Raw genomic sequence first — 24879 nt, forward strand, 5'->3', positions numbered from 1 at the left:
GACATCCGTGGGGCATCTGTGGACATCTGCGGACATGTGGACATTCGCGGGCATCCGTGGAACATCTGTGGACATCCGTGAGACATCTGTGGACATCCATGGGACATCCATGGACATGTGGACATCCATGGGGCATCTGTGGACATCTGCGGACATGTGGACATTCACGGACATCTGTGGGAAATCTGTGGACATCCCTGGGACATCTATGGACATGTGGACATCCGTGGGATCGTACAGTGCCTGTCCTGCTGTGATGGGCTTCTCTCACTGGGTACAATGTCCTAAGGGTCCCTCTAGCTCTAGCAGGTGTCAGGGTTTCTGACCTTTTTATGGCTGAGGCGTCCTTATGCCATAGGGATGGGCCACGTGTGGCCACCATCCCTCGAAGGACACTCGGGTTGCTTCCGCCCCGTGGCTGCTGTAGACAGTGCTGCCATGGATAGGTGTGTACAGCTCCCTCTTGGAGACCCTGCTCTCCACGGCCACGGGACGTGCCCGGAGGCAGGACCGCTGGACCACACGGTGGTTCTCGGCTCCGGTCCTTGAGGAACCACGAGGCTGTTTCCCACAGCAGCTGCACCATCCTTTGTTCCTGCCGACGGGGCGCTGGGCTCCAGTTCCTCTGCATTCTTGCCAACACTCGCCACCTTCTGGTTTTCTGATGGTGGCTGTCCTAACGGGTGTGCGCTGGTAGCACTTTGTCCAGCTTGTGTTAAATCTCCGTCACGCACCCAGCGGGGCGGGCGGGAAACCCAGGTGCAGCCGGGCGCCTCCCCTCCCCGGCTCACCCTGACCAGGCCCTGCAGGAGCCCCTTCTCCGGCCGCCTACCCCAGTCCCGTCTTCTCGGGAGCCTCCCCCACTCCCCTTCTCTGTGGCCAGAATCCATTCCCAAAGGGCAGACTTCACTGTGGGACCAGCTTAGAACCTTTAGTGCTTCCCACCAGCAAGACCCCCCGAGCTCTGGCGTTCCTCCCGCCACCCTGCCCGTCTGGGGCACTCACCCTGCAGCCATGCCCTCTGGCTGGGTGCCCCACCTGCCGTCCTTAACTGGGGCCCAGGCACCACTCCTTCCGGAGCCCTCCTGGTCTGTGAACATTCTTAAGGGCAGTGCCGTGTCCCCCCCACCCCACCGCATCCCACCGCCCACCACAGGTGTGAACCAGTGCGGGCTGGGTGAGAGGTTGGGGTGCCGGCCCCCACCTGTCCCCACTCTAGGCCAGCCCTCTCTGCTTTGGAGGAGAAGGCTTCCTGGGCCTCACAGGTGGGAGGAAGCTCAGGCCCTGGACAGCCATTCACTACCCCACAAGGTCCTTATTGGAGAAGGCAGGAGGGTCAGAGTGTGGGGACAGAAGACAACAGATAGGACAAGGGCAGCAGAGGTTGGAGAGCGAGCGGAGTGGCATCACCTGTCTGAGACTCGGTCTCCCTGTGTGTAGGGGAGCCAGTGACCGGCCTGCCCCCAGGCTGTGTGTCTTGTTGGCGGGACCGCCCTCCCAGAAGGGCTCCCGGAGCCTGTTTCAGGGCAGCGGGTCTTCCCCCAGCACAGGCTGTGATGCTCCCACAGGCGGACGGACATCGGTGGGGAGGGCAGACCGCGTGAGCCCAAGTGGGACGTCCGGGGGTGCAGGCAGAGCCGGGGGTGCCCGAGACTCACGCCCAGGACTCCGTGCCCCAGGGGGCCCGGCCAATCGGGTCTGCCCTCCCCTCGTGCCCAGGACCCCAAAGGGTCTGAGACGTCAGCTTGTGCTCAGGCAGAACCGGGCACCGCGGCCCCAGCTGCTGTCCCATGGTGCCCCAGGCCATGCTGCGGGAAGCGTCCACACGCGCATCCCCACTGCAGCCGGCAGCCTCAGAGGGGAAGCCACACCCTCCCAGGTGGGTCTCCAGCCTACCCCCAGCCGCCTCTTCCCGGACACACAGCCGCGCCCCTCCCCTCCCTGAGCCACACTGTCCTTGTCTATGAGACGGACAAGAGTGCCCACCCCACACGGCATCCTGGGCACTAAATGACGAGCCCACATAAAGCTGGGTGGACACGTCTGCGGGGAACCCTGTGTCCTCCTGGGACGCGTCTGTGGGATCTCGTGCAACCCATCCTCGCTTCTCTGAGCCTCAGTTTTCCCATCTGTTAAATGGGACAACAGCACTGGTCTGGCAGGGCTTAGAACAGTGCCGGGCGCGGAGGAAGGGACGGGAACTGGGGGGTGTTCCTGCCCCCACCCCCAGCGGGGCTGCAGCTCTGGACACTCTGGGCCCTCCTATGGTGGCCTATGGCTGCCGCACAAATGGAAAGATCGGTGGCTTGAAACATGTTTATTATCTTGTGGTTCCAGGGATCTGAAGCCTCCATCAGCTGTGAGCCGGGCTGGTTCCTCCTAGAGGCGCCGGGAGCATCCCTTGACTGCCTTTTCCGGCTTCCAGGGGCGCCGCATCCCAGGGATTGTGGCCCCTCCTCAGCCCCCCCGGCCAGCGGCTCAGCTTGGTCACTGGGCTCACTCGCCGACCTCTGTGGCCCTGTCCGTCCTCTCGCTCTGAGCCTTCCGTCCACCAGGGGCCTTGCGGAGACATGGAGCCCCCCTGGTAGTCCAGAAAATTCTCCCACCTCCAGATCCCTAACTAAAGCACACCTGCGGGGATCCTTCCGCTGTGTGAGGGGACACCCAGGTTCCAGGGCGCGGACATCTTGGGGCCGTGACTGTGCTGACCACACCCACTTTCCGGGCCCACCGTCTGTGGGCGACAGCGGATCCTCGTTGGAGGGAGCGTGGACTGGCCTTCCGGGGGGTCAGGCTGTTGGGGGTAGCTGGGGTGAGGGCTGGTGTCTGGGGAATGTGCCCCTCGCCCCCGAGTGCCCCAGCCCACCAGGGGTCAGGGCAGGGTCGGTGCCCAGGGCCCACGACCAGCTTGGATGGGAAGGGATCCCATCTGCGCTTGCACCAGCCTCCACAAAACTTGGTGTTTTCCCAGCTGGGCGTTCTGGCCCCGGTGGTGGGAGCGTCGGGCCATGAAGTCGCACTGGCCCAGCACCACTGGGTCATGGGGCCACATAGGCCACGAACACGGCTTGTTTCATGTGTTCATTGAGAGGCATAGCGCGTGCCTGGGTCTCAGATGTGATTTGTAAATATTTCCAAATAATTGGTCTTCTTGGTGGCCGCAGGAGCTGTGGCTCCCATATCGAAAACCATCCTAAGGGGGGCCCTCGCCTGCCTACCTCGGGCACAGGGAAGTCCTCCGACTCTGGGCCTCCCCGCGTCTCTGGGCCCGCCACCCTGCATTGCTGGGACAGCGCGGCCCTGTTGTGAGAGGGGCAAGGCCGGCTGTGGGCGGTGCCTGGCCTGGGAGATGCCCCACTGACCTTGGGGGGCCCCCCGAGAACCAGCAAGGCCCATTTTTTTCTGTTGGCAGCAGACTTGAGGCAGCCCTGAAACCAAAAGGACAGCTGGATTTTTTTCCCCCACCTCCTGATTTTGCTGGATTCGTGTCTGATTTCCCGGGACCATCCGCCAACAGCCCTGGGTTGTGGCTGTTTTTGGTAGACTTGGGCACCGGTGTCCTGGCTTATGTTCAGGGTGTTGGTTTTGGGTCTGGGTCCTATCAGGTCCTCTGAGCGGGAGACCAGGGGAAAGTGAGCCTCGGCCCCTCCGCAGTCAGTCCTGGGTTATGGCCGCGTGTCCGCCAAGCCTTGCTGACGGTTTGGGGTGAGGAGCATGTTATCTCCCACGGTTGGCTGGTGGTTCTTCCTCATTTGCCTCTAAATAAAAATGTTGCTCTGACCTTCATCACCTGCCACCCAAGGGCCCAGTGGCCTCCTCGGGTCTCCCTCTGAGATCCACCCTCACGGCAGCCCCGTGACCCGCTGCAGCTCTGCTCTTGCCCGCAGGGACGAGCCCGGGGCCCACGCAGTCTGGCACTGCCGACCACCCAGCCCGGCGGCGCTCAGCGGCCTCGCTGGCACGTTGTGCGCTGGGAACGCGGGGGACCATGAAGTGAGGTGTGATCCAGTCTGCAGGGCGGGTCCGGGTGGCAATTCTGTGCGTTGTCTGCTCCAGATTAGGGAATAATGTGAATATAACATAAATTACGTGTTGAAACACGTAAACACAGGACGGACAGGCAGTTGCCGCACTGAGCAGGGACAGGGCGCACCCAGAGCTTGACAGCCGCCTCCTGCCACCACCACCAGCTCCCCCAGCGGCCGCCCTCCCCGGCCCGCGTGCCCCGCGATCCCAGCGAGCCAGGCCGTGCTTATTGCAGTGCTTATGCGTTTGACCCCTGAACCCACGTGAAGCCGGGCTGCCATCTTATCAGGCTCCCGAGCGTACGCGTCACCGATGGGGTGCTTGAGGTTCCCCCGCGGACGCTGCGGAGCATGTCGGGGGATCCCCGCGGCGGGGTGATTTTTAGGAACACGTGTGCCGTGCCTTAGCACTGACCGCACTGTGTTTATGGGAGGGGATGCCCTTGATTTCAGGAAATGCTGAAGAATCTAGAGCTTAAAGCTCTTACCTCCCCGGGGGCCTGAACCCCACTTGCTTTCCGGCCCTGAGGGTGTCTGGGGGTGCAGCGGGGAGTGGGGGCAGGCGGAGGTGAGGGGGAGGGCTGTGGCGCCCGGTACCCCTACCTTCACGGAGCTGCTGGCTTCGCTGGGCCTCCCCGGGTAGCTGGTGAGGAGAGAGCCCCAAATGGGGTTTGGACGGGGAGACCCCACACCTCCTGGCACCTCCCTGGGGGCCTTCAGAGCCGTAGTCTCTGCCGACTTGATTGCTGGTCTTCTCCAGACTTCGCTGTTTCAGTTCATGTGTGTAACGATGAAACACTTGGACGAACATTTAGATTTCTGGTACTTCCCGGCCCGCTCTTCGGGATGCAGGCCCAGCTCCGGGGCGGCGACGGGAGGGCGTCCCGGCACAGGGTCATCCGCAGGCACGACCCACTCCACACAGACCTGCGTCTGACCCCCGCATCTGCTCCGGGGCCACGTCCCACCTCCCCGCCTGGCTGCGTGGCTCCTGCCGTCCACTGACTGTCCGTCGTCTGGCCGCGGCCGGCGCTTGCCCCGTGTTGTCACGGGTGTGACTCGCCCATGATGTCACCATCCCCGCCCTCAGATGAGGAGACAGACCTGCAGGTGTGCAGCCGAAGGCCTGGGCTTCCCTCCCCCCCCCTCCGCCCCACCCCCAGGTGTCTGGCTGGGTGCTGCCGCCCAAGGGCACGAGGAGGACCGAACCAGCGTCCCTGTGAAAACGGGGCGGAGACTGGTCCCCGCAGGTGGCTCACAGGTGCCCCGGTCTCTGCTGCTGGACCTGCCTATGCCCCATGGGCTGCCTCGCCGATGCACGGCTGTCCCTGAGTGAGCGGCTCCCGGGGCGGCTGCTGGCCGTCAAGCCCCAGGGCTGGCCACATGCCCTTATCACCATCATGCTAGTGAGATGGGCGTCATGGTCCACTCTGCACATGGGGGGAAACCGAGGCCCTGAGGTAGCAGCCCGTTCCTCCCCAGCCCCAAGCCCCTCGTTCCCTGGACATGGGGATGGGAGGTAGCAAACCTGCCCCCCTGGCCCTCTGCGGAGTGCCCCACTAGAACCTTCTTCCGCAGGGTAGGCACCCAGGGCGCCAAGACGGGACCCTTGAGCCAGAACCCCATGAGGTTGGCTGCCTGGGGAAGCCTGCTCTTTTCTCTCGGGCTGGCTCCAGTGGGCAACCCAGAAGGGGCTGACAAAGGCTTCGATTTCTCCCCGAGAGGCCAGTCCCAGGGTGGGGCCCATGAGACAGCAGCCCGCAGACTGGTGGGGCCGATGCGCCCCAGGAATGGTCTCCTGTGAGCATCTGGGGTCAACATTGTGGGGTCAGCTGCTCATCACCGATGCTCTCAGCACCCCTTCCCCACAGGCTCGGGGCCCGAGGGTCTGGGAGGCAGGAGCTGGGAGGGACGCTTGGTACCTAAAACTGCCCCCTTCCTCCCATCTGCCCCGGGCCCCGCTCCCCCATGTTCCCACCGAGCCCGGCTGCTGGCACCTGGCAGGCTATGTCCCCCTCCTTTGATGAGGCCACGCTCACAGAGCGCCTTCTTTGCTCTCTGGAATGTTCTGTCCCTAGCTGGAAGGCGGGTCCTCATGACTCCATCCCCCGCTCTGAAGTCGCATTGCATTGTTGACCCCTGACCCCAGGCCACTGGGCGGTGCCCCCCTCACCTCCTGCAGGGTAGGTGCAGAGACGGCAGGGGCAAAGCTAGGGTGCATGTTTGACGTTCAGAAGAGCGTGCCCTGTGGTGCCCCTCCCAACAGTCACAGTGACCCTGGGAAGCAGGCAGCATTGTTTCCCCGTTCTGCAGTGAGCCCCGACTGCTGGGCTGTGACCGCGGCACCGGTGCCCGGACGGGGGCCGTGTGGGGAGGGCAGGCGGTCTGCAGCCAAGGGTGAAAGCTCCAGCCTGGCTCGGGGGGTGGCTGGGGCCAAGTGGCCGGTGTCCGAGCGCCACCCCGGTTGGCGGGAGGGGAGGCCAGGCTGGATCCATGCTGGCCGTGACAGCAGCAGCGGCCTGGCCCTCCCGCGGGGCCGTGTGTGCGGACTCCCTGGATCCCCCGTTTTACGTGTCCGGCTGCACGTGGAAGCCAGCCACCTCCTTGGCTGCGTGGGGGCTGCCGCTGGGCCAGCCCACGTGCCTGCCTCCAGAACATCGCCGCCCTTCCACAGATGGAGCCACGGCGATGGGGAGCTTTCTGCGGTGCTGGGCCCACCCCTTGGGCAGCTGGTGGCTAGAAGCCCGAGGCCCTGACCGAGACTGGCACCCCTCCCACGGAAAGGGGGAGGGGCATGGGTGGGTGACTGCCGCGGGGTGCCCAGCAGCAGGGATGGAGGCCTGGGGAGGGGCGGGCTGCTAGAAAGTTGGTGCCTCCTGTAAATGGCCTTTGCCCCCATTTATCCCATCACTGAGCCCCTGGGAGAAGCAGGCCCATGGCGGAGACCCACAGGGGCGCAGGTGGGAGCTCAGAGCAAGGCCTCGTGGCATCCCTGCTGTCGGGGGTCCCCTTGGGCCTGGCCTGGCCTTGCTTATCCTGTGAACAAACGTGTTGATTCGCTGTGTGAACAGTACTGTGCCGGGTACCAGGACCCACGTGGGTGGACCCCAGGCGAGCGTCTGTCCATGCGAACGGCATCCTGCGCGAGCGCCCGTGAGCCCTCATCCATGCCTCTGCTGTTCCATCCTCCTCTCCATGTGTGGGTATCTCGAGTGCCCACCGTGCACCAGACTCTGCCTGCCGCTGGATGGTCACGGTGCTGCTCCCGAGGAGCTGGGGGAAGGAGATGTTCCTGGAAAACAGCAGGAGTGTATTGATTGAGCGGTTCGACAAGTGCCCATGTTGGCGCCTGGTGCCCGGGGTTAGATGCACGGCCTCCTGGAGCTTGTGCACTAACTAGGAGTACAAGGTAGGGGATGAAAGCCTCCGTGGCTCTGGGAGCTTCTAAGCAGGGTGGGGAGAGGGTCGGGAGAGGGTGGGGAGAGGGTGGGGACCCACCCCAGCCTGGGGAGAGGACCAGGCAGGAAGGACTTGCCAGGGGAAGCGCCTGGTCAGAGATCGAAGGGCCAGGGGGATTAATCCTGGCCCTTTCTGAGTCGGAGGCAGCATGACATTGCCAGAGGGCAGCGAGGTGGTCCTCGGGGTGGGTTTCATGGGCGTGAGGACAGTGCACTTGCAGCCCTGCACCCACAGGGGCCCTGCTCTGGGGTTCAGTGCCCCGCCTGCCCATCTTGAAATTTCTAGCCTCAGCGGCTGCGTCGTTTAAATATAGTCTGATGGGGGCGCCTGGGGGGCTCAGTCGTTAAGCGTCTGCCTTCGGCTCAGGTCATGATCTCAGGGTCCTGGGATCAAGCCCCGCATCGGGCTCCCTGCTCGGCGGGAAGCCTGCTTCTCCCTCTCCCACTCCCCCTGCTTGTGTTCCCTCTCTCGCTGTGTCTCTCACTGTCAAATAAATAAAATCTTAAAAAAAAAAAAAAAATGTCGTCTGATGGGGCCACAAGCCGCAGTCTTGGAACCTCAGCTCCCATGGGACGGGTGCTGGGCCACCAGCCCCTGACCTCTCCTGCCCCCTGGCCTCCCCTTCAGCATCCTGCAGTGGTGACTAGGTCGTGTGGGCAAGGGAGCCCAAGTTCCACCAGCGCCCACTGCCCCCTTGGGGTCCTGAGCGGACGGGGTCACAGCACGTTTGGGGGGCCCCGTGGCAGGGGCCCCTGTTCCCCATCAGGCAGAGGCGTTTCGGGGCGTGGAGATTTGCCTTCCCGCTTGCCTGGAGTCTAGGACAGCAGGCCCCAGGGAGGGGAGAGTAGCCGCAGGGCCCGTTTGTCACTCGCACTGGGCCCCCCGTGGGCACATTCAGTGCGTGATCCCCTCCGCTGCCCTGCTGACTTGGCCCCACTGGACACTGGACGCGGCCCCAGGCCAGACCATGCTGTGCCCCCACCCCTTGGTGTTGCCGCGCCGAGGTTCCTGGGGAGCGCGCCCAGACATCATGGCCAGATGGGTTCCTTTACTAACTGAATGTGCCCGAGTGTCGTTTCAAGAGCAGGTTTTGGGCAGGGCACTAGGTAGGCAAACCACAGACGACCGGGTATGAGCTTCCCCAACTGGGTTTTGGGTAAATATGTGTTCCGTGGGGGCGGACCCTCCCAGCCCAGCCTTTTGTGCCTGAGAAGGACGACGCCACCGTGTGTGTTAGCTCTTCATGCGTTCAGGACATGCCCATGCCCGGCCCCCCACCCCCCTGGCCCCCCTCCCCTCGCCCTGTATCTCTCTGTCCCCCATCACCCTGCCCCCTCCCCCTGCCCCCCAGCCCCGCCAGCCGCACTGGTGCCCCCCCGGCCCCCTGCACAGTTCCCGTCCCCGCACAGTCACAGGCAGAGGTGGCCTGTGTACCCGCCTGTGATGGAAGCGCAGCACCCGAATTAGCCATCTTTCCACTTGCTCAATGGGTATGTAGGCTACTCGCAGGGTGGCGGTTCGCCTGCTATTCCTGGTGTGCGGGGGCTTGGGTGTGGGGTGAGGGAGGAGAAGAGGGGACGCTCGGTCTAAACATAGACCGCGGCCGGGAGGGGCGGTGGGGAGAAGGGCAGAATGATGTTGGAGAATCGGCTCCTTAAGAGCAGCGGGTGCCTGGGGAGAGGCGCCTCTGGGTTGCCATGGCAACTAGGATGAGCCCCCCCCAGCCCCCCCAACAGGAAGGCTGGGGCCCCACAGGCATTTTTGGCTGCGGGTCCTGCTGCAAGTGGCCAATGCACCATCATCGTGCACCCGGGGGGGAGGGGGGACTTCCCTGCAGGAGCCTCAGTGTTCCTACCTGTGAAATGGGGGAGGGCCTCCCTCTTTCTTCATAAACTCCTCCACGTTAACCAAGAGAAACCCAGCCTCACTCTTAAGAACCAAAATGCACATTAGAACAACAATGGAATCACGCAGTGTTTTACCTGTCAGCTTGGGGAGGATTTTTTAAATTAACAATCACCAAATTAGAGCAGATGTGTGAAAACAGGCAGCCTTGAAGACAGACGCGTGTGTGAAGAACCAAACTACCGGGACCGTGATTTATAAACACACAGCCAAAAACAGCCTCCATGTCCATCAGCAGGCCAGGCTCAGTTTATTTCGGAAAAAAAAAAAAAAATCCATTAAAAAGAACAAGAGAGCTCTGTGTTTGCTGGTGTGGAACAATCTCCAAGAAATGGCGTTAGGTTAAAAAAAAAAAAAAAAAAAACCCAACAACAAAAAGGCAAGAGGCAGAGCCGAGCGCGTGCAGTGTGAGAGCATCTGTGTCCCAAGTTTGTGCTGCATGTGATTGCGGGGGCGGGGGTGCTGCCTGGCCCAGCGGCTCGACGTTATGTGCCAGAGACAATGAGACCCCTCGCAAGCTTGTGTGCAGACCTGTCCGTGACGTATTAGGGGCAAAACAACTAAGGGCAAAACATGCGTAGACTACCGCGCCATTTAGATTTCCAAAAATAAGATGTGCGTGCCTTTGAGCACGTGGACCCTGAGCTGAACGAGAGTCCGCCAGAATTAACAGTAGTCACCTGTGGGACATTGAATAGGTGTGCAAACTGTTGGAAGGGGAAATTTACATTCATTCTCTACACTGGAAAAAATTTTTTAAAGAATTCATATTGTTTTTGTAAATTTAGAAATGTATATATCCAGCCATAATAGCCAGACGGGAAGGTTTTAGATCTGCCGTCTTTAGGGTTGGTTCCGTTACCCACTGTCTCCCCACCTCACTCCCTGTTTTCTGACATGCTCTTGTTGCTGGCTTCCCTGCCCCTGGGCCTTTGCACTTGCTGTTCCTTCATCCCGGAACTCTTCACCTGGCCAGCCCCTCCTTGCCTCCAGCTCAGGATGCCCGTATCCACCCCAGGGATGCCCGTGTCCCTCCCCAGGCCACTGTTGGTGCCCACTGCTCTGTCGTTCTGTGCACACCACCCGTCCACCCTCAGACATGCCACCTCCTCAGGGCAGGACCTGCCTTGTGCTTTGAGTCCCCCCTGCCAGCATGTGGTCGATGAGCGCACCAGTACCCACTCTCCCTGGGGGCGGGGGTGCTGGCAGCCTGCGGTGATCGTGCAGTACCGTGGCAGGGGGGGCTTCTGTGTCTGGGGTGTGTGTTTGAGCCCACTTCCGTCTTCTGTGCTGTTCCCGGAGGGTGGTTTTCTAGAGTTTTGTCTGTTTTTATAGCAAAGAGTTCCTTTGACCTCACATAGGAGCGCTCCATGATGCCAGGTGGGAGGCGGCCGGGGTGCTGCAGGAGGGCGGGCAGGGCCTCTCCAGGTTGGCACCACAGCCCCAGCCCTCAGGCCCTCAGGTCCTGCCTGAGAAAAGTGCTTTCGACCAGCAACCAAAACACAAAGCAGACGAGCAGGTGCAGGAGCTGGGGGTAGGAGGAGCCGGGAGCAAGCGCTGACAGGCGTGAGCTTTCTCATAAGGACACTGTTATAAAATTAGCTTATGGTGATGGCTGCACAGCTCCAAGTTCACTAAAAACCACGGAATTGTACCCTCTGAACAGGAGGGTGTTACAGTATACGAACTGTACCTTGATAAAGCTGCCAAAAAATAAAACCCACAAAATAGCCACTAACAAGCAGCAGCGGGCTGTGTGCGGTCTGTGTTCTGTCTCCTCACGCCCTGGAGAGGTCCCTCCTGCAGGGACCCTTACTGTACCCGCTCTACAGCTGAGCAAACTGAGGCTCACGGAGGCCGGACCTGCCCCAGATGAAGTAGCGGGTGGATGGTGCCCTCCGCAGCTCCTGCTCCTAGAACCCGATCCTAGCAAAGCAGGGGGTGCTGCGGGGTGGAGGGGCGGTCAGGACTACCTCCTGGGGTGAGTCTGGCCTGGGACGGAGGGTCCTGAAGGGTGGAGCCCTCACGTCCTGTCGCAGGTGGGACGCTGGGCCTCAGATCTGTCGAAAGGAACCTCAGACTGCCCTGCCTTAGAATGAGGTATAACTGTGACGTAATTGATCTTGAGATGAGGTCATCCCAGCTGACGTCACCCTAAATGTAATGACAAGTGTCCGTGTCCCGAGGAAGGGAGAGACAGGGAAGCCGGAGGCAGGGATCAGGGCGGCGTGTCTGCAAGCCAAGGAGCGCGAGGGTGGCGGCGACACCAGCGCTGGGGGCCAGCCAGGGGTGGCTCGTCCCTGGACCCCTCCGGGGAGCCCGGCCCCACGATTCCAGCTTCTGGACCCCCCAGAGCCGGGGGAGGACGCGGGTCTGTCGTTACTGCCGCCCCGGGACGCTGGCACGGCCCCCAGCCCCCCTGGGCGCGGTCTCCGCATCAGGCACAGGCCATTTCTGGGCTCGTGTGCGCAACGCTGGTGGCCAGCTGTCCCTCTCTGACGGCGCCTCCGTGACCCCTGCCGGCGTCTGGCTGCTTTTGTGAGTCAGCCTTGCTCGACCCCCCACCTGCGCACGGGGCATCGTGTGCTTCATTAGTCTGGGTTGTTTTCTTTTTTCCTTTCTTTGAGGATTTTTAATAGGAAAAAAATGGGGGTAGGGAAAGACGGGGCAGGGGAAAGAGAAGACACTGCTGTGGTTTGATCTAGAATGTTCTCTGGCTCTGCAGGCCGCTGCAGCGGATGTCTCTGTCATTCTGACCAAATGACACATGCTTTCCAGAGACTTAGGTGGGACTCAGGCTCTACAGAAGCCTCCCCTGCCCCATGTCCTGGCCCCGTAGAAAACCCCACTGAAATCATTGCAACAAGGGACTTTCCTCTCATCCCCTTTGGCCCTGTTTGAGTTCTTGTCGGACTTGAATAGTTCTGAGAGGCCCCGCCGGTCCCCCCGCTTCCTCCTGTGGATGGGCTCGGGCAGGCATGTGGCGTTGCCTCCGCTGCTGGGGGCTGTGCACAGTGTCTGCCCGAACGGGCCCGTCTGGGTTTGTAGCTTTTGGGGGGCACCTGCATCCCCTCTGCCCCCAGCCTGCCCTCCCATACCAGCTGCGGGCCCGCTCAGCATGCTCCTGAGCCCTGGTCCCACCCTGCCCATGGCCCTGCAGAGGCCCCTTGCTGGTCTCGGGGGACACAGGGCTCTGAGCTCCAGCGCCTGCCCCAGCCCCTTTCTCTGCTCAAGTTCTTGGGGCTCCGTGGTCTCCATTGCTGCCCAGGCCCCACCCCCACTCACCGATACAGCTCTCCTCCTTGTCCTTCAAATCCCAGCTCGCTGTCCCCCTCCTCCAGGAAGCCCTCCCTGACCTGGCGGTGGCCCCTGGGGATGCACTCTCAGCAGCTGTTAGAACCAGCGGCCTTGTGGTGAAGGCCCGTCTTGCTCTCTGAGCCTTCCAGGGGCAAGTGTTGGGCCTTTCTCTCTCCCGTGCCTCCAACACGGGTACAGGTCTGACACCGTGGGGCACTCGGGGGAGTGGCTTAAACCCGGGGCCTTTCCCGTCTCTGGTCTCAGCATCCCCACCTGTCACGGTGAGCTGGGGGCGCTGCCTGTCAGCCACGGGGCCACGCCGTGGATCGCCACGTGCAGATGCTGGGGGTTCCGCTGGGGCGCCTTGAGAGGGGCCGCTGGGCACTCCCCGACCACCCGCTGTTGGCCAAGCTGCTGGCGCTACAGTGTGAAGTTCCTGGGGTTGGTGGAGGGCAGGAAAGCCAGGTTCGGAGCCGAGGACACAGCTGAGAGCCTCTGGCCTGTCTGCCGGGCTTCACGGCTGGCTGTCCACAGGACAACGGCCAGAGAACGCCAGGGGTGACCCGTCCCATGCGGTGCACGCCAGGGGCCCAGGGTCAGGCAGCCAGCTCTGCAGAGACGAGCCTGTGGGACTGTCTCTCCCCCCTCCCCCCCCACCCCCACCACAGGACAGAGTGCCTGGCCGACCTGCAGAAGCGCGGGACCTACCTGGGCAGCCCCTGTCCCTTCCGGGGAAGGAGGGACTCTTGAAGTAACCTGATGGCTCATCTCTGTCCCGGGTGTTGGTTGCAGCCGCGGCCCCCACAAGCATGAGCACCCCCACCCTTCCGCCCAGGCTGGGCGCCTGCCTTCGCACTTCCCCCCTGTGGCACCTGCTGTACCCCTGCCCCAGAGGCGGGTCCCAGGAGCTGATGCAGCTCAGCTGACAGAGCCTTGACTGCACATCCTCGTGGGCATTTTGTATTCTCTGTCCCTGAGAAGCCCCCCAGCCTCATAAGCTTCGGGGCCCACAGGGTAGCCTCATCAGGGCTGGGTGCAGGGGGAACCCCTGACTCGGCAGGGCCTGGTGGGCCTGAGAGTTTGCGTTTCTGTGGGCCCCCAGGCACAGCTCATCCTCCAGTGGGCGTGTCCCATCCTGGCCCGGGGGGGGGGGGGGGGGGCACAGGTGGCGGGCAAGTGGTCCCTTTGGACGGGAGGGTGTGTGGTCTGCGGCACGCTGAGGGCCGTCCGACTTGGCGCGGCAGCACCAGGCGCGGCTCGCGGCGCTCAGCTGGTCGGCTGCCCGACTGACGGCTGCGTGGGGCGGCGGCAAACACCGAGGCCTCCCAGGCTGTGGCCAGAGGCCCCTGGAATGAACGCCGAGGTTGCTCAGTGCCGTCTGCGCTGGAGGCCGCGTGGGAGAGGCCTCCGGCCCGAGCACTGCCCTCAGTGCAGTTGCCCATGTGGTTCCCGAAATAACGCAGCCTCGGGGTTCTGCCAAGAAGGGACGTTCCGGTTGTAAATGAGAGGACGGGCCCCGGGACTGCACCCCAGGATCGCCGAGCCCGGAACCAGGGCCCCCCTGTCTGTTCTTCCTGATGCCCCCTCCCTGCCCGCCCTTGGAGGGGGGCACCTGAGCCCTGGTAGTAGGGGTCAGCCCTGTGCCTAGAGCTCCGCGGGCCCCGGGAGGGACCAGGCCGGCTCGCAGCTACAGCCCCCTTCCCCACGATGGGCGGGGCTGCCAACCAGGGCGGTGAGCACCCAGCTTGTGGGTCCTCCCGGGCCTCCCGCAGGCTGCGCTGGTGCTGGCGGCATGGCTGTCCGTTCCCAGCAGGGAGGCTGGGGTCCCCAGGGGGCCTGGGGACCAGCCCAATTGTCTGCCTCAAGCCCAGGCCTGGAACTGCCCCTCCAGGGCTCTCTGGGCGGGTCTCCGGTCTCCTCCCAGGGCAGCCCCGCCTGCCTGGTGCCCCCGAAGGACAAAGGGTGAAGTCCTGGTCTTAGAGGTGGTACACTGGAGGCTCAGCGTGGCCTTTTCTGAGCTGGGCTTCTGTGATTCTGCAGATTCTGACTTGGGTGGGGAGGGTCTGGCATGGCTGGAGACCCACGAGCTGGGGAGCCCATCCTGGGTCACACGCCCCCACCTTTCTGGATCTGGGATGGTGCTGGGGGGCAGGACGCCCTCAGTCCAGGGTGCAGAGTGGGCCGCTGGCCGGCTGTGCGGTCTGGATCAGACGCACAGGGGACAGAAGGTGGGGGCCATCTGCGAAGAAGGGCTGGATGTAGGACAGCTGCAGGCGGCGGGGGGAGTGGGCCGAGGTCAGGGATTAGAGCCTAGGGTCTCCAGCTTTTGGCACAGTGGTTCTCAGAGCAAGGTCCCTGGACCACCAGCAGCATCACCTGGGAGTACTGGGAATGCAGATTTCCGGGGCAGCCAGGACATCCGGTGGTGCCGCACCTCGCAGACCCTATTTCCCAAGGTCACAGTCCCGGGTTCCGGGTGGGCAGGGGCGAGAGGGGGACACTGGTCCAGTACAGGTGCCAACGGTAGAAGTGGGGGGGTGCCAGACACGGCAGGTCACCCCACATCCTGTCATGGGCCTCTGCCGCCCCTGGGGTGGCGCGCCCGGGTCCTGAGTGGTCTGCGTGTGGGAGGGAGCCTGGGGCAGCGGGGGTGGGGAGCGCTGCTTCCTCCCCACCGTTCCTCTGCGTCCCCACGCTGATTGTGGGGGCCGGGGGCCCAGGTGCTCACCTGGAGAGCTTGACTGCTGGCCCGGCCCTGAGTCTCATTCAGCATCAGCCCTCGTGGCGCGCCGGGAGGTTTTCTTCTCTATTAAATGCGCTCTTCTTGATTCGATTTTATTTTAGGGTTGGCACAGCACATTCTTTCTCTATGTGTGAACGTATGTATGTAAATACACGTACGATGTTGGTGAATTAACGTTTGTGCTATTTTTACTAAGCGAAGATGTGGAAACCAAACAGCAGCCCCTCCAGGGGTGGGCACGCCCTGCTCTCCGGGAGTGTGTCCACCGTGGGAGGGTCCCGTGTGGGGCGGGGGGAGGGCACACCCCGCCATGCGGCCTGGAGGACAGCCCCAGAGTCTGCAGGCTTGAGGCCGGGCACCCGTGGGGAGTGTGAAGGTAGTGACCAGGCTCTCGCCGTCCGTCGGGGCCCAGGCCACACCAGTGAGGCGCAGATGTTGCCAGAGATGCCGTGTCCCGTGGACCCTCCCTGGCAGCAGCTGTCTCCCCTGGAGAAGGAGGGGGTGGGAAAGGGGTTTGGGACCCTGGTGACTTTGTTTACAGGGATTTGGGACAGAAACAGATGGGGACCTTTTAGGGAGGTTCCCCCGTGGGAGAGGTTGCCATGGGCAAGCCATGTGTCTGGTGGGGATGAAGGAAGGCGTGGCACCCACGTGTTGACATGCATGCCATCGGGGCACGTGTGTGCAGAAATGCTTCCACACGATGCCCACTAGCCCGACACAGGAGGATTTAAGCAGAGGCCTGCGAGGTGGGCTCTTGTATGACAAACTCGCACTCACGTTGCTCCCCTGAATGAGGAAACCTCAAAGCCGCTGCTTTAACCAACACAGAATGTTCCTCATCTCTTCCTGCAACTTCATCCTGCGAGCAGCCTCGTCCAATCCGGTCCGCTTGGCTGGCTGTCGCTCCCAACACTTTGGCCACTCCTCAACAACCGTCCGTAGCTGCCCGTTACCCGCCGTGGCACTTCCTCTACTGGCCACGCTCTTCCACCCGTCTCTGGGGGGGTGGCCTGTCCCGTCTCTTGGTCCAGAGCTGATGGGGTTCCACGTTCGCCCATATTTACCTGGTCGGCAACATTAACTGTTAGGAATGTTCTTGTGGCGGGGTCTGGGTAGGGGGTGTGTGCCTGCCCTAAGCCATCCAAGTTCAACTTGGAGAAGGAACCACAGCCTAAGAGCAGTGGGCCCTGTACCAGACCCTCGATGCTGGTCTTTGGGTCGTTTTCCTTGAATTCACCTTGCACGGCCCCAGCAGCCTGCATCGAGGGTCTTGCCGGGAAGCCCGAGACCCCCGTGAGGCTGAGGAGGTTCTTCCAGGTCCAGAGGCTGGCTGTCCTCTCCCGAGCCCCGGGTTTGTGTCTCAAGTGTGCACTGAGTGGCATCCGTGACGGTCCCCTGCTTGGCCTGGTCTCCAGGGAGCTTGAGCCCTCGGGCACACTGTGTGAGAGACGCTCAGCTCAGCTGCTGTCCTTCATCTGGTCTGCTGGTGAACAAGCCCACGGGGCAGCCTCTTACTGGAAGGCACTGGCCAGACGCGTTTGCCAGCCAAGTACCCTAGGTCCCAGGATGGGGCGGGGGGGTACCAGTGCTGCAAGCAGCAGCCGCGTGCAGTCGGGCCCATGACCATGGCGGGTGCTTCGTCAGCACCAAATGGTCTCCGAGAAGCCCCCACGCTGGGGCAAGGTGGGAGTGGGGAGGGACTGCTCATGGGGACGGGCCTCCTTCGGGGTGATGGAAACGTCCTGGAACCAGACGGAATTACTGGTAGCCTGGAGAACGTGCTCGGTCAGAGTCGGAGCAGGCCCACTGACAGGGCTGTGGGGAGGGGTCGGGCACTGGGGTCACTGGAGATAAAGGGTGTGGGGTCTTGGGGCGCTGAAGGCATTCTAAACGAGCCGTGCGGGTGCATGCCATTTAGAACCTGAAAACCACTGCAGTGTGGACCTTAAATGGGTGAACTGTATGGCAAGTAAGGTACAGCTTGACAAAATGGTCATTAGGGCAAACCGAGGCAACCTACGGACCATTCTAGGGAAATCTGTATCGTTTCCCCAGAGCCACGTTCAGCCACTGCCCTGGTCCAGGCACACATCAAGAATGTGCCGTCAGAAAGAGCATCCCTCCCTCCTGGACCAGGTTGCCCGGCTGGGCATTTGTCCCTCTGTGTTCAGGCTGCGCGTCTTAGCTCCAGGGCGCCACGGTCCAGTGAAGGCCATAGACACGGCTGGGGCAGGACGCCATGCAGGGCACTTGGAGCAGAACATCAGGGGCCGGGGCTGCAGCCCAGAGGCTGGGCAGGGTATGGCGGAAGTGGCTCCCCCGGGGCTCCTGGCAGCCCCTGGCACTCAGTGAGGGGTCCCCAGACAGCAGTGACCATTTGTCAAGTGACGTTTCATTGGTGACAGGCTGCCCCTCTCAGGGACAGGCCACGGCACGTTGGTTTCTCTGGGGTTGGGTGGGATGCGCTGCCCTGGAGCCTGGATGCCAGGCCGATGAGAGGCATGGATGCCTGGGGCTGTCCTGCCTCGGACACCCTGTCTAGCCCCGTCACACACACAAGGGGGGCTGGCAGCGTCCTCACTGGGGTGTGGCATCCTCGGGGCAGGGCTGTCGGCACGTGTGTGTGGAAGAAGCCTCCCAGCTCCGGCCTGAGCTCAGGGACTGTAGGCCCCACGCAGGAGGTCACTGCTGCCGGAGTTCGTGGGACTGAGGGGGAAAGCTAAGTCACAGAGAAGCATGTGACCTCCCTGGAAAGGCCGTGCCTGTGCTGCATGTGGCAGACACCCCAGCCTAAGAGCCGCAGGGACCTGGGCGGAGCCCGTGGGAGACGGACGTGATTTCTCTCAGCATCTGGAGACCCTGCTTCATGCTGACTTGGAGAAATCTCTCCAACTCTGCGCTGGTCTCCTCCACACATACAGGGCTAGTGGAGAGCAGCTTCCAGAGGGTCCAGGGGATGGCCCAGAGGGTCGGGTGGCCAGGGTCCAGCCCCAGTCCACCAGCCCCCACGCACCCCAGCCTCCTTTCCCGGAGCCCCGAAGGTGCCATGTGAGGGGCAGTGGGGCAGACGGACTTGGAGACCCTCCGGCAGCTGCTGGGCTGGTGCTGCCCTAGGAGGCAGGTGTGGCTTGGACACGGGGTCCAGCACGGCCGGCCGGTGCCCGCCCTGGGCCCGGAGCCAAGCCTCGTCCCGGGGACGGGGAGTTTGGTTCCTTATGCCCTTGGACCTTCTGACAGCCGACCGGTCCGGGCATCACGCCTGGCCCGTTCCTGCTCCAGAGCCCGGCCAGCCAGTTGCTCACCCCACACGTGTGGCTGGGCACAGCTGCCCCCCAACTCCTCCTTCCCGGACAGACCAGTATGGATCAAGTTCCTGCTTGTGTCTGGAGGCTCAGAGACAAGATGGCTGTGCGCTTTGTCCTCTAGCGTGTGGACACGACCCCGGGCAGGAGGGGGGCTCCTTCAGCAGGACCTGGTGCTCGCCCGGGCTGAGGGCCGTCCTTCAGGCGCAGACATCCGTCCTAGGCCAGGTCCTGGCCTCGCTGGGGTGTGCCCTGGCCCGGAGGCACTGGCAGGCCCTCGAGCCTGCTATGGGTGGGTGGTATGGTGGCTGGATGAATGCATGTATGCATGCGGTCCGGAGGCCACTGGCCCTCGCCCTTGCGGCCAGAGCCCTGACCGGCCCTCCTCCCTCTCCCCCTGCCAGGACCTCCCACTCCCGGGCCAAGGCTGAGGCCGCCCTCACTGCAGCACAGAAGGCCCAGGAGGAAGCACGCATCGCCAGGATCACTGCCAAAGAGTTCTCGCCTTCCTTCCAGCACCGGGAAAACGGTGAGTGCGCATCCCCCCAGGGGCGTGCATGCGCAGGGCCGCGGCCCACGGCTTCCGGTCCACATCCCGGCGCACTCCCGCTCTCCACTGTCCACGCACTCTCCCTGCCCTTCCTGCTCCTGCGGCTCTAGACCTTTCTTGTGGAACCACTCTGTCCAGTCGGGGGGCTATCAGGCCAGCTGCTGTGGACCGAGGCTTCAGTCTACACCGCGTGAACCGTCGCAGGGGCCACGTGGGGGCCGGCCAGGTGGGAAAGCGCAGCTCTCGCACGGGGAGGAGCTAGAAGCCACTGCACGGCAGCCAGATGCGTGACCCTCCTCCTTCCCTTGGGGGAGCTGGGCCACAGCTGTGTCTAGCCCGGTGAGCCTCGACGCAGCTCGGGGCCAGGAGGAGGCCTGGAGCTGGGGTCAGTGATGACCAGAGGCTGCTGAAGCCCTCAGGCTGGACTAGCTGCCCCATCTCCTGCTCCCCCTGCCCCCGGAAGCTTCCTCCACCCCTGGAATCTCCAGAGTCACGGCAGGTTAGGACCCAGGAGTGAGCAGAAGCCAGCATTCCCAGACCACCCCAAACTCTCCAGGAGCCCATGGCTCTAGGCCTTGCTGGGAGGGGGTCTGGCCTTCTGGGCAGCCCAGAGAGGCCAGGCCTGCTTCCGGGAGGCAGGAGGACTTGAGTGGCCTTGGTGCCCCCAGGACCCACGATGGGGCACGGGGGGGGGGGGGGGGAGTCCAAGTGCTAATGCTGCACCATCGACGCTGGTTGAGAGGGACGCCTCCAGGAAGGGCTGGTGCTCTGCAACCAGCTCGTGGCGGGCAGCACGACCAGGAGGGCACGGGCCTCCCCCTGGTGCACGGGGTTCACAAGGCAGCTGGATCAGCAGCCTCCTGGCCTGCCCACGGGGCATGGTGTCCGGGCTCCCCTGGCCCCGAGGACATCCCCGGCGCAAGCAGGCCAGATCAGGGCTGTGATCCCTGGCCTCCTGGGGTAGGGCACCCAGTGCTTCAGACCCCCTGTGCTTGAAGGGGTGCACTGCCATCCCCACCCCCTGGCCTCACGTGCCAGATGGGGTGTGCATGGATTTGGGGGTGGAGGGGGTTGACCACTTAGGCCAGCATTCACAGGTCCAAGATCCCTACCCCGCAGGCCCCCAGGGGGCCTCCCTTGGTCACCGTTCCATGGACTAGCCATGATGACTATTCCCGTGTCCAAAGCTCAGCCTCATGCCGCTCACTACCCCATCTCCAAATCCCCAGAGGCAAGAGCGGGAGCCTCGGGCCGCCATGTGTGTGGCAGAAACAGCATGGCACACTTCTCCTCCTCCATAAACGGAGGGCTGGGTCCAGCCCCTGCCAGCCCGTGGAGGCCATGGCTCCTGCGGCCCTTCCTGCCCCAGCAGAGAAATAGAGAGGGGAGAGACCACTCCTGTTCTCACACACTGCACCCAGGGAGGTCCTAAGACCCCTGTAGAAGGCCACCTAATGCCAAGAGGCTTTCTTCCACCTTCCAGAGGGACCTGAGAGCACGGAGCAGGCCGGCCCCTGTGCTTGCGTGTTGAGCCTTGGGGCTCTTGTGTAGCCGGCGGGGGGCGGGGGTGTGTGTGTGGCCCAGAGCCTCTGTCCATTGCTGCACCCTCGGGGCCTGGTCACCCTCCAAATGCTTGTCGGGTGGGGGGCTTGGGGTTCTACCAAAGGGCTTTGGGAACCACTCTGCCCGCACCCCACTGGTGAACGGCGCATGCCCTAGCCCTGGCCGCTGCCCCACCTGGCCCAGGCCCTAATCCTGGTCTCCCGCGGTCTTCTGGTGAGATCAGGCCCCACGAGACAGAGGGTCTGAGTAACCCAACCTCTGTGCTTCCTGCCCCTCCATAAAGGGCTCGAGTACCAGCGGCCGAAGCACCCGATTTCCAGCAGTGACATCGAGGTGGCCTCCACGGGGACGCCCCTGCAGCAGGAGAGCCCCGAGCTGTACCGCAAAGGCACCACCCCCTCGGACCTGACCCCCGACGACAGCCCCCTGCAGAGCTTCCCCGCCAGTCCCACGGCCACCCCGCCCCCGGCCCCTGCCTCACGGAACAAGGTTGCCCACTTCTCCCGGCAGGTCTCGGTGGACGAGGAGCGAGGCGGGGACATCCAGATGCTCCTGGAGGGCCGGGGAGGGGACTATGCCCGCAACAGCTGGGGTGAGGAGAAGGCCGGCGGCCCCAGGGGCATCCGCGGCAGCGCCCTCCGGAGTGGTCAGCCCACGGATGACTTCCGCTGCCGGGGCTCAGGCCACAAGCAGCCTAGCAACCCCAAGTCCCGGGAGCGGCGGACGGAGTCGCCCCCTACGTTCTCTTGGACTTCCCACCACCGGGCAGGCAATCCTGGCTCCGGGGGCGCCAAGCTGCTAGAGCTGGAGGAGGAGAAGCTGAGCAACTACGAGATGGAGATGAAGCCTCTGCTGAGGATGGATGCGTACGTGCAGGAGGCACACCCCCAGAAGAGACGCTACAGCAAGGGGGCAGCCTGCCGGGGCCTGGGGGAGGACCACCGCACTGACGACCGGGGCTTCGGGGCACAGAGACTGCGGTCCAAGTCCCAGAACAAGGACAGCGCCAGGCCGGCCCCCTGCGTGGAGCCCGCGGTACAGAGGCTGGAGAGCCTGCGGCTGGGGGGCCGGGCTGAGCCCCGGCTGCTGCGCTGGGACTTGGCCTTCTCCCCACCTCAGAGGTCCTCACCCGTGGCACTGGAGTCAGACGAGGAGAATGGGGACGAGCTCAAGTCCAGCACGGTGAGTGGTCGCCAGCCACTGGCGATGGGGGCAGGCAGTGCCCTGCCACCTCCAGCTGAGGGGTGGCTCTGGGCACGGGGGGAGCGGTTCCTTCCCCAGAGAAGGGACCCTCCACATAGGAAGCCTCTGTGGGCGACGGGATCCCCCTTCCTTTAGAGCCCAGAGTTACTCCTCCCAGGCTCGATCCTAGCAGCGAAGCTCCCAAAAGAAACCGGGCCGTAGCAGGAGCCCGTCTTTCCCCCCGGCCCAGGAGGGTCCTCCCCTGCTCTGGTGGACGGTCCTGGGTCCTGGAGTCAGGATCAGCCAGAGCCGCTGGGGCACGGGGCCAGGGACTGGCTCAGGACGGTTGTGTCCAGGCCACACCTTTGACATGGGGGCAGGCGCTGGGGTCCTCCCACGAAGCCCGCTCTCATGGGCAAGATAGACAGGGTAAAACTCTGTGAAGGCCGTCCACACGAAGGCTTCCCTCCCTACCAGAGCCCTAGTTCTTCCCACGTAGCCTGAGGACGCAGCCTCTCTGGCTCACCCACCTCGGGATCCGACACGTGGGTTGTGGCCGCGATCCAGGCCCCCACGGCCAGTGGGGGACACTGGGGCTCACTCATGGGCCCTCATACGAGCATGCCTCCCACGGCAGGCAGTCTGAAGGGTAACGGAGGCCCCTGGGCTGGATGGTGTGCGGCCGGGTGGGTTCTCACGCACAGGACGGACCTTCTGGGACCCTCCACCTGGAGGCTGCCTCCCAGGGGCAGACATGTCCTGTGCCCCTGGTCAGACAGCTTCTCTGCCCCACCCCAGGGCTCATGCCCCCATACGCTCCACTCTGGAACCTGCAGCATCAGCCCATGAGGGCCTGTTCCCCTACTGCTGGAGTGCTGTGTACCTGCCCCATGGGGCACGCAGAGCCCCGGACACCTCTGGGACCCTGCAGTGCGGCCAGCCTGTCCATGCCTGCCCCCTGGAGGAGCGGCATCGTCTGGCAGATCAGGGCCCTGTGCTCCTTGGACGAGATGCTTTCTGGGGGCAGGTGCCTTCCCCTTGAAACCACTGTGAGCGAGTGCTCCTGCTTCCCTGTGCCCAGATCCCACCGGAGCTCGGCCCTGTGAGTGCCCGCTGGGGGAAGACTGGCTCCATTCCCTGTCCCGGCAGCCAGAAACATTTGCGTGCCTCTGCAGTGTGTGTACCCATGTGCACACACGTGTGCACGGTGCACGTGCAGTTATGATAGGAAGCCGGATGATGGACACAGGTGGGAGATGTGGGAGGAGGTTCTACACGTGGCCTCCTTAACTATGTTGGTGCTGTAAGATGAAGCTTCCCGGGCGAGAGGTGCGAGCAAGCTTCTGGCCTCCAGCGGACACCTGTATTTATTCTGCTGGTGCCCCTTGTGCAACAGAGTGGCCTCTGCAGCCCTCAGCACTGAGGCTCCAAGGACAGCCGGCCCCAGGGAGGGGAGGCTAGGGTCTGGGTGCCCTGGGTCACTGGAGCCTCTGCTCCAGGGACGGGAAAGGCCTGGAGGCAGCCCGAGGCTGCACAGGGACAGCACTAGGCACAGAGCTGAGCAGCTGATGGGAGGAAGGAGGGGTTTGCTGGGAAGCCAGTGTTGAGGGCTTGGACATCACCAGGTTTGGGGGCTCAGGCTGAAGGCTGGGGCCGTTCTGGATGGGCCACATCAGGAATCCCAGGGACAATATTTTGTCCCAGCTGCAGAGGACATTTACTTACAGTGACCTGGCGCTGGGAGGGAATTCCAGGACCAGTCACTGCGGCCCGAGAAGCAAGAGGACCCTCTATTGGACTTGGGCCACCCCCCGGCCGCCCTCTCGTTGCTCCTGGTTTGGGGAGGGGGCCGGGGGAGGGTGAGGCAGGGGCAGGCTGGGCGTGGGCTCACCTCTCCTGTGCTCCCATTGCAGGGCTCGGCTCCCATCCTGGTGGCCATGGTGATCCTGCTCAACATCGGAGTCGCCATTTTGTTTATTAACTTTTTCATCTGATGAGATGTAACGTGAGCAAAAACAACGGTTGGTGTACAGAAGGGACGTGACCCACGACGAAAGGGAAGGATCGTAACTCGGACGGCCCGACAACCACTTCCGAGTCTTCACAGAACAACATGATTGGGTATTACTCACAGTTTGCCTTTTTTTCTGGGTAATGTTTTTTGGATTTTAGCCAAAATTCTTTGCTTGTATAACACGATGCTGTGTGGCATGGCAGAAGGAGGCCAGCACGCCGACCCTCCAGCTTGGTGTGGAAGGAAAGGGATCCCAGCAAATCAATGGCCAAAAACTCAAGCGGCCACGGTCCTCGCCGCCATCACACCCCGCGCCTGGGACTGGAAAAGGAGGCAGCCGGAGGAAGACCCCCGCGTGTCCAGCTGTGCCCGGCCGATGGGGAAGCAGCCGCTGGGAGGCTGAGTGCGGGAAGTCAGCTACCTCTGCTCTTCCTCTGGGTCCTGGAGGAGCGAGCGGGGGATGCTTACGGGCGTGCGGGAGGGGGAAGAGGCCGTGCCGTCCCCACTGGCAGCAGCCCTGGGCCTCTGTTTTGAATCTGTGCTGTGTACTTGAGGAAGCAGGGACCTTCCGCCTCGTCTCTTCCCCCTCCCCCAAAACGCCACACCCCGCCCTCTGCCCCCTCTGGCCTTCAGGGCGAGGCTCGCCGCCCCCAGAGTCTGAAAGCAAAGTCTTTATGTTCCCTCCAGTCTGCCCCCTCTCCGCTCCCCCCACCCCCGCCCTGACCCCCAGGAAGGAGGGCTGCGGATGGGGCAGAGGGCAGGGAGCCTTGCAGGCTCGTTTAGCCAGCACGGCTGGTTCCGAGTGTGGCACCTCTACACTGGGCATGCGGGAGGTG

The 24879-nt window shown here is 63.3% G+C and overlaps 1 protein-coding gene across 1 annotated transcript in view; it reads left to right on the forward strand.

Annotated features, from left to right (window-relative positions):
* Positions 1-24370, forward strand: part of JPH3 (junctophilin 3) — a 71828-nt gene extending 47458 nt beyond the window's left edge. Inside the window, exons 3-6 of the mRNA XM_025860431.2 lie at positions 19139-19263; positions 21131-22029; positions 23943-24150; positions 24247-24370. Of these exons, the coding sequence (XP_025716216.1) occupies positions 19139-19263; positions 21131-22029; positions 23943-24023 (1105 nt within the window). The 3' untranslated portion in view covers positions 24024-24150; positions 24247-24370. The remainder of the gene's footprint in view (positions 1-19138; positions 19264-21130; positions 22030-23942; positions 24151-24246) is intronic.
* The last annotated feature ends 509 nt before the right edge of the window (positions 24371-24879 follow it).

This window comes from Callorhinus ursinus, unplaced genomic scaffold (assembly GCF_003265705.2).
Source record: "Callorhinus ursinus isolate GAN/ISIS: 27379988/994484 unplaced genomic scaffold, GSC_fseal_2.0 scaffold46, whole genome shotgun sequence".
In the NCBI taxonomy this organism is placed as follows: Eukaryota; Metazoa; Chordata; class Mammalia; order Carnivora; family Otariidae; genus Callorhinus; species Callorhinus ursinus.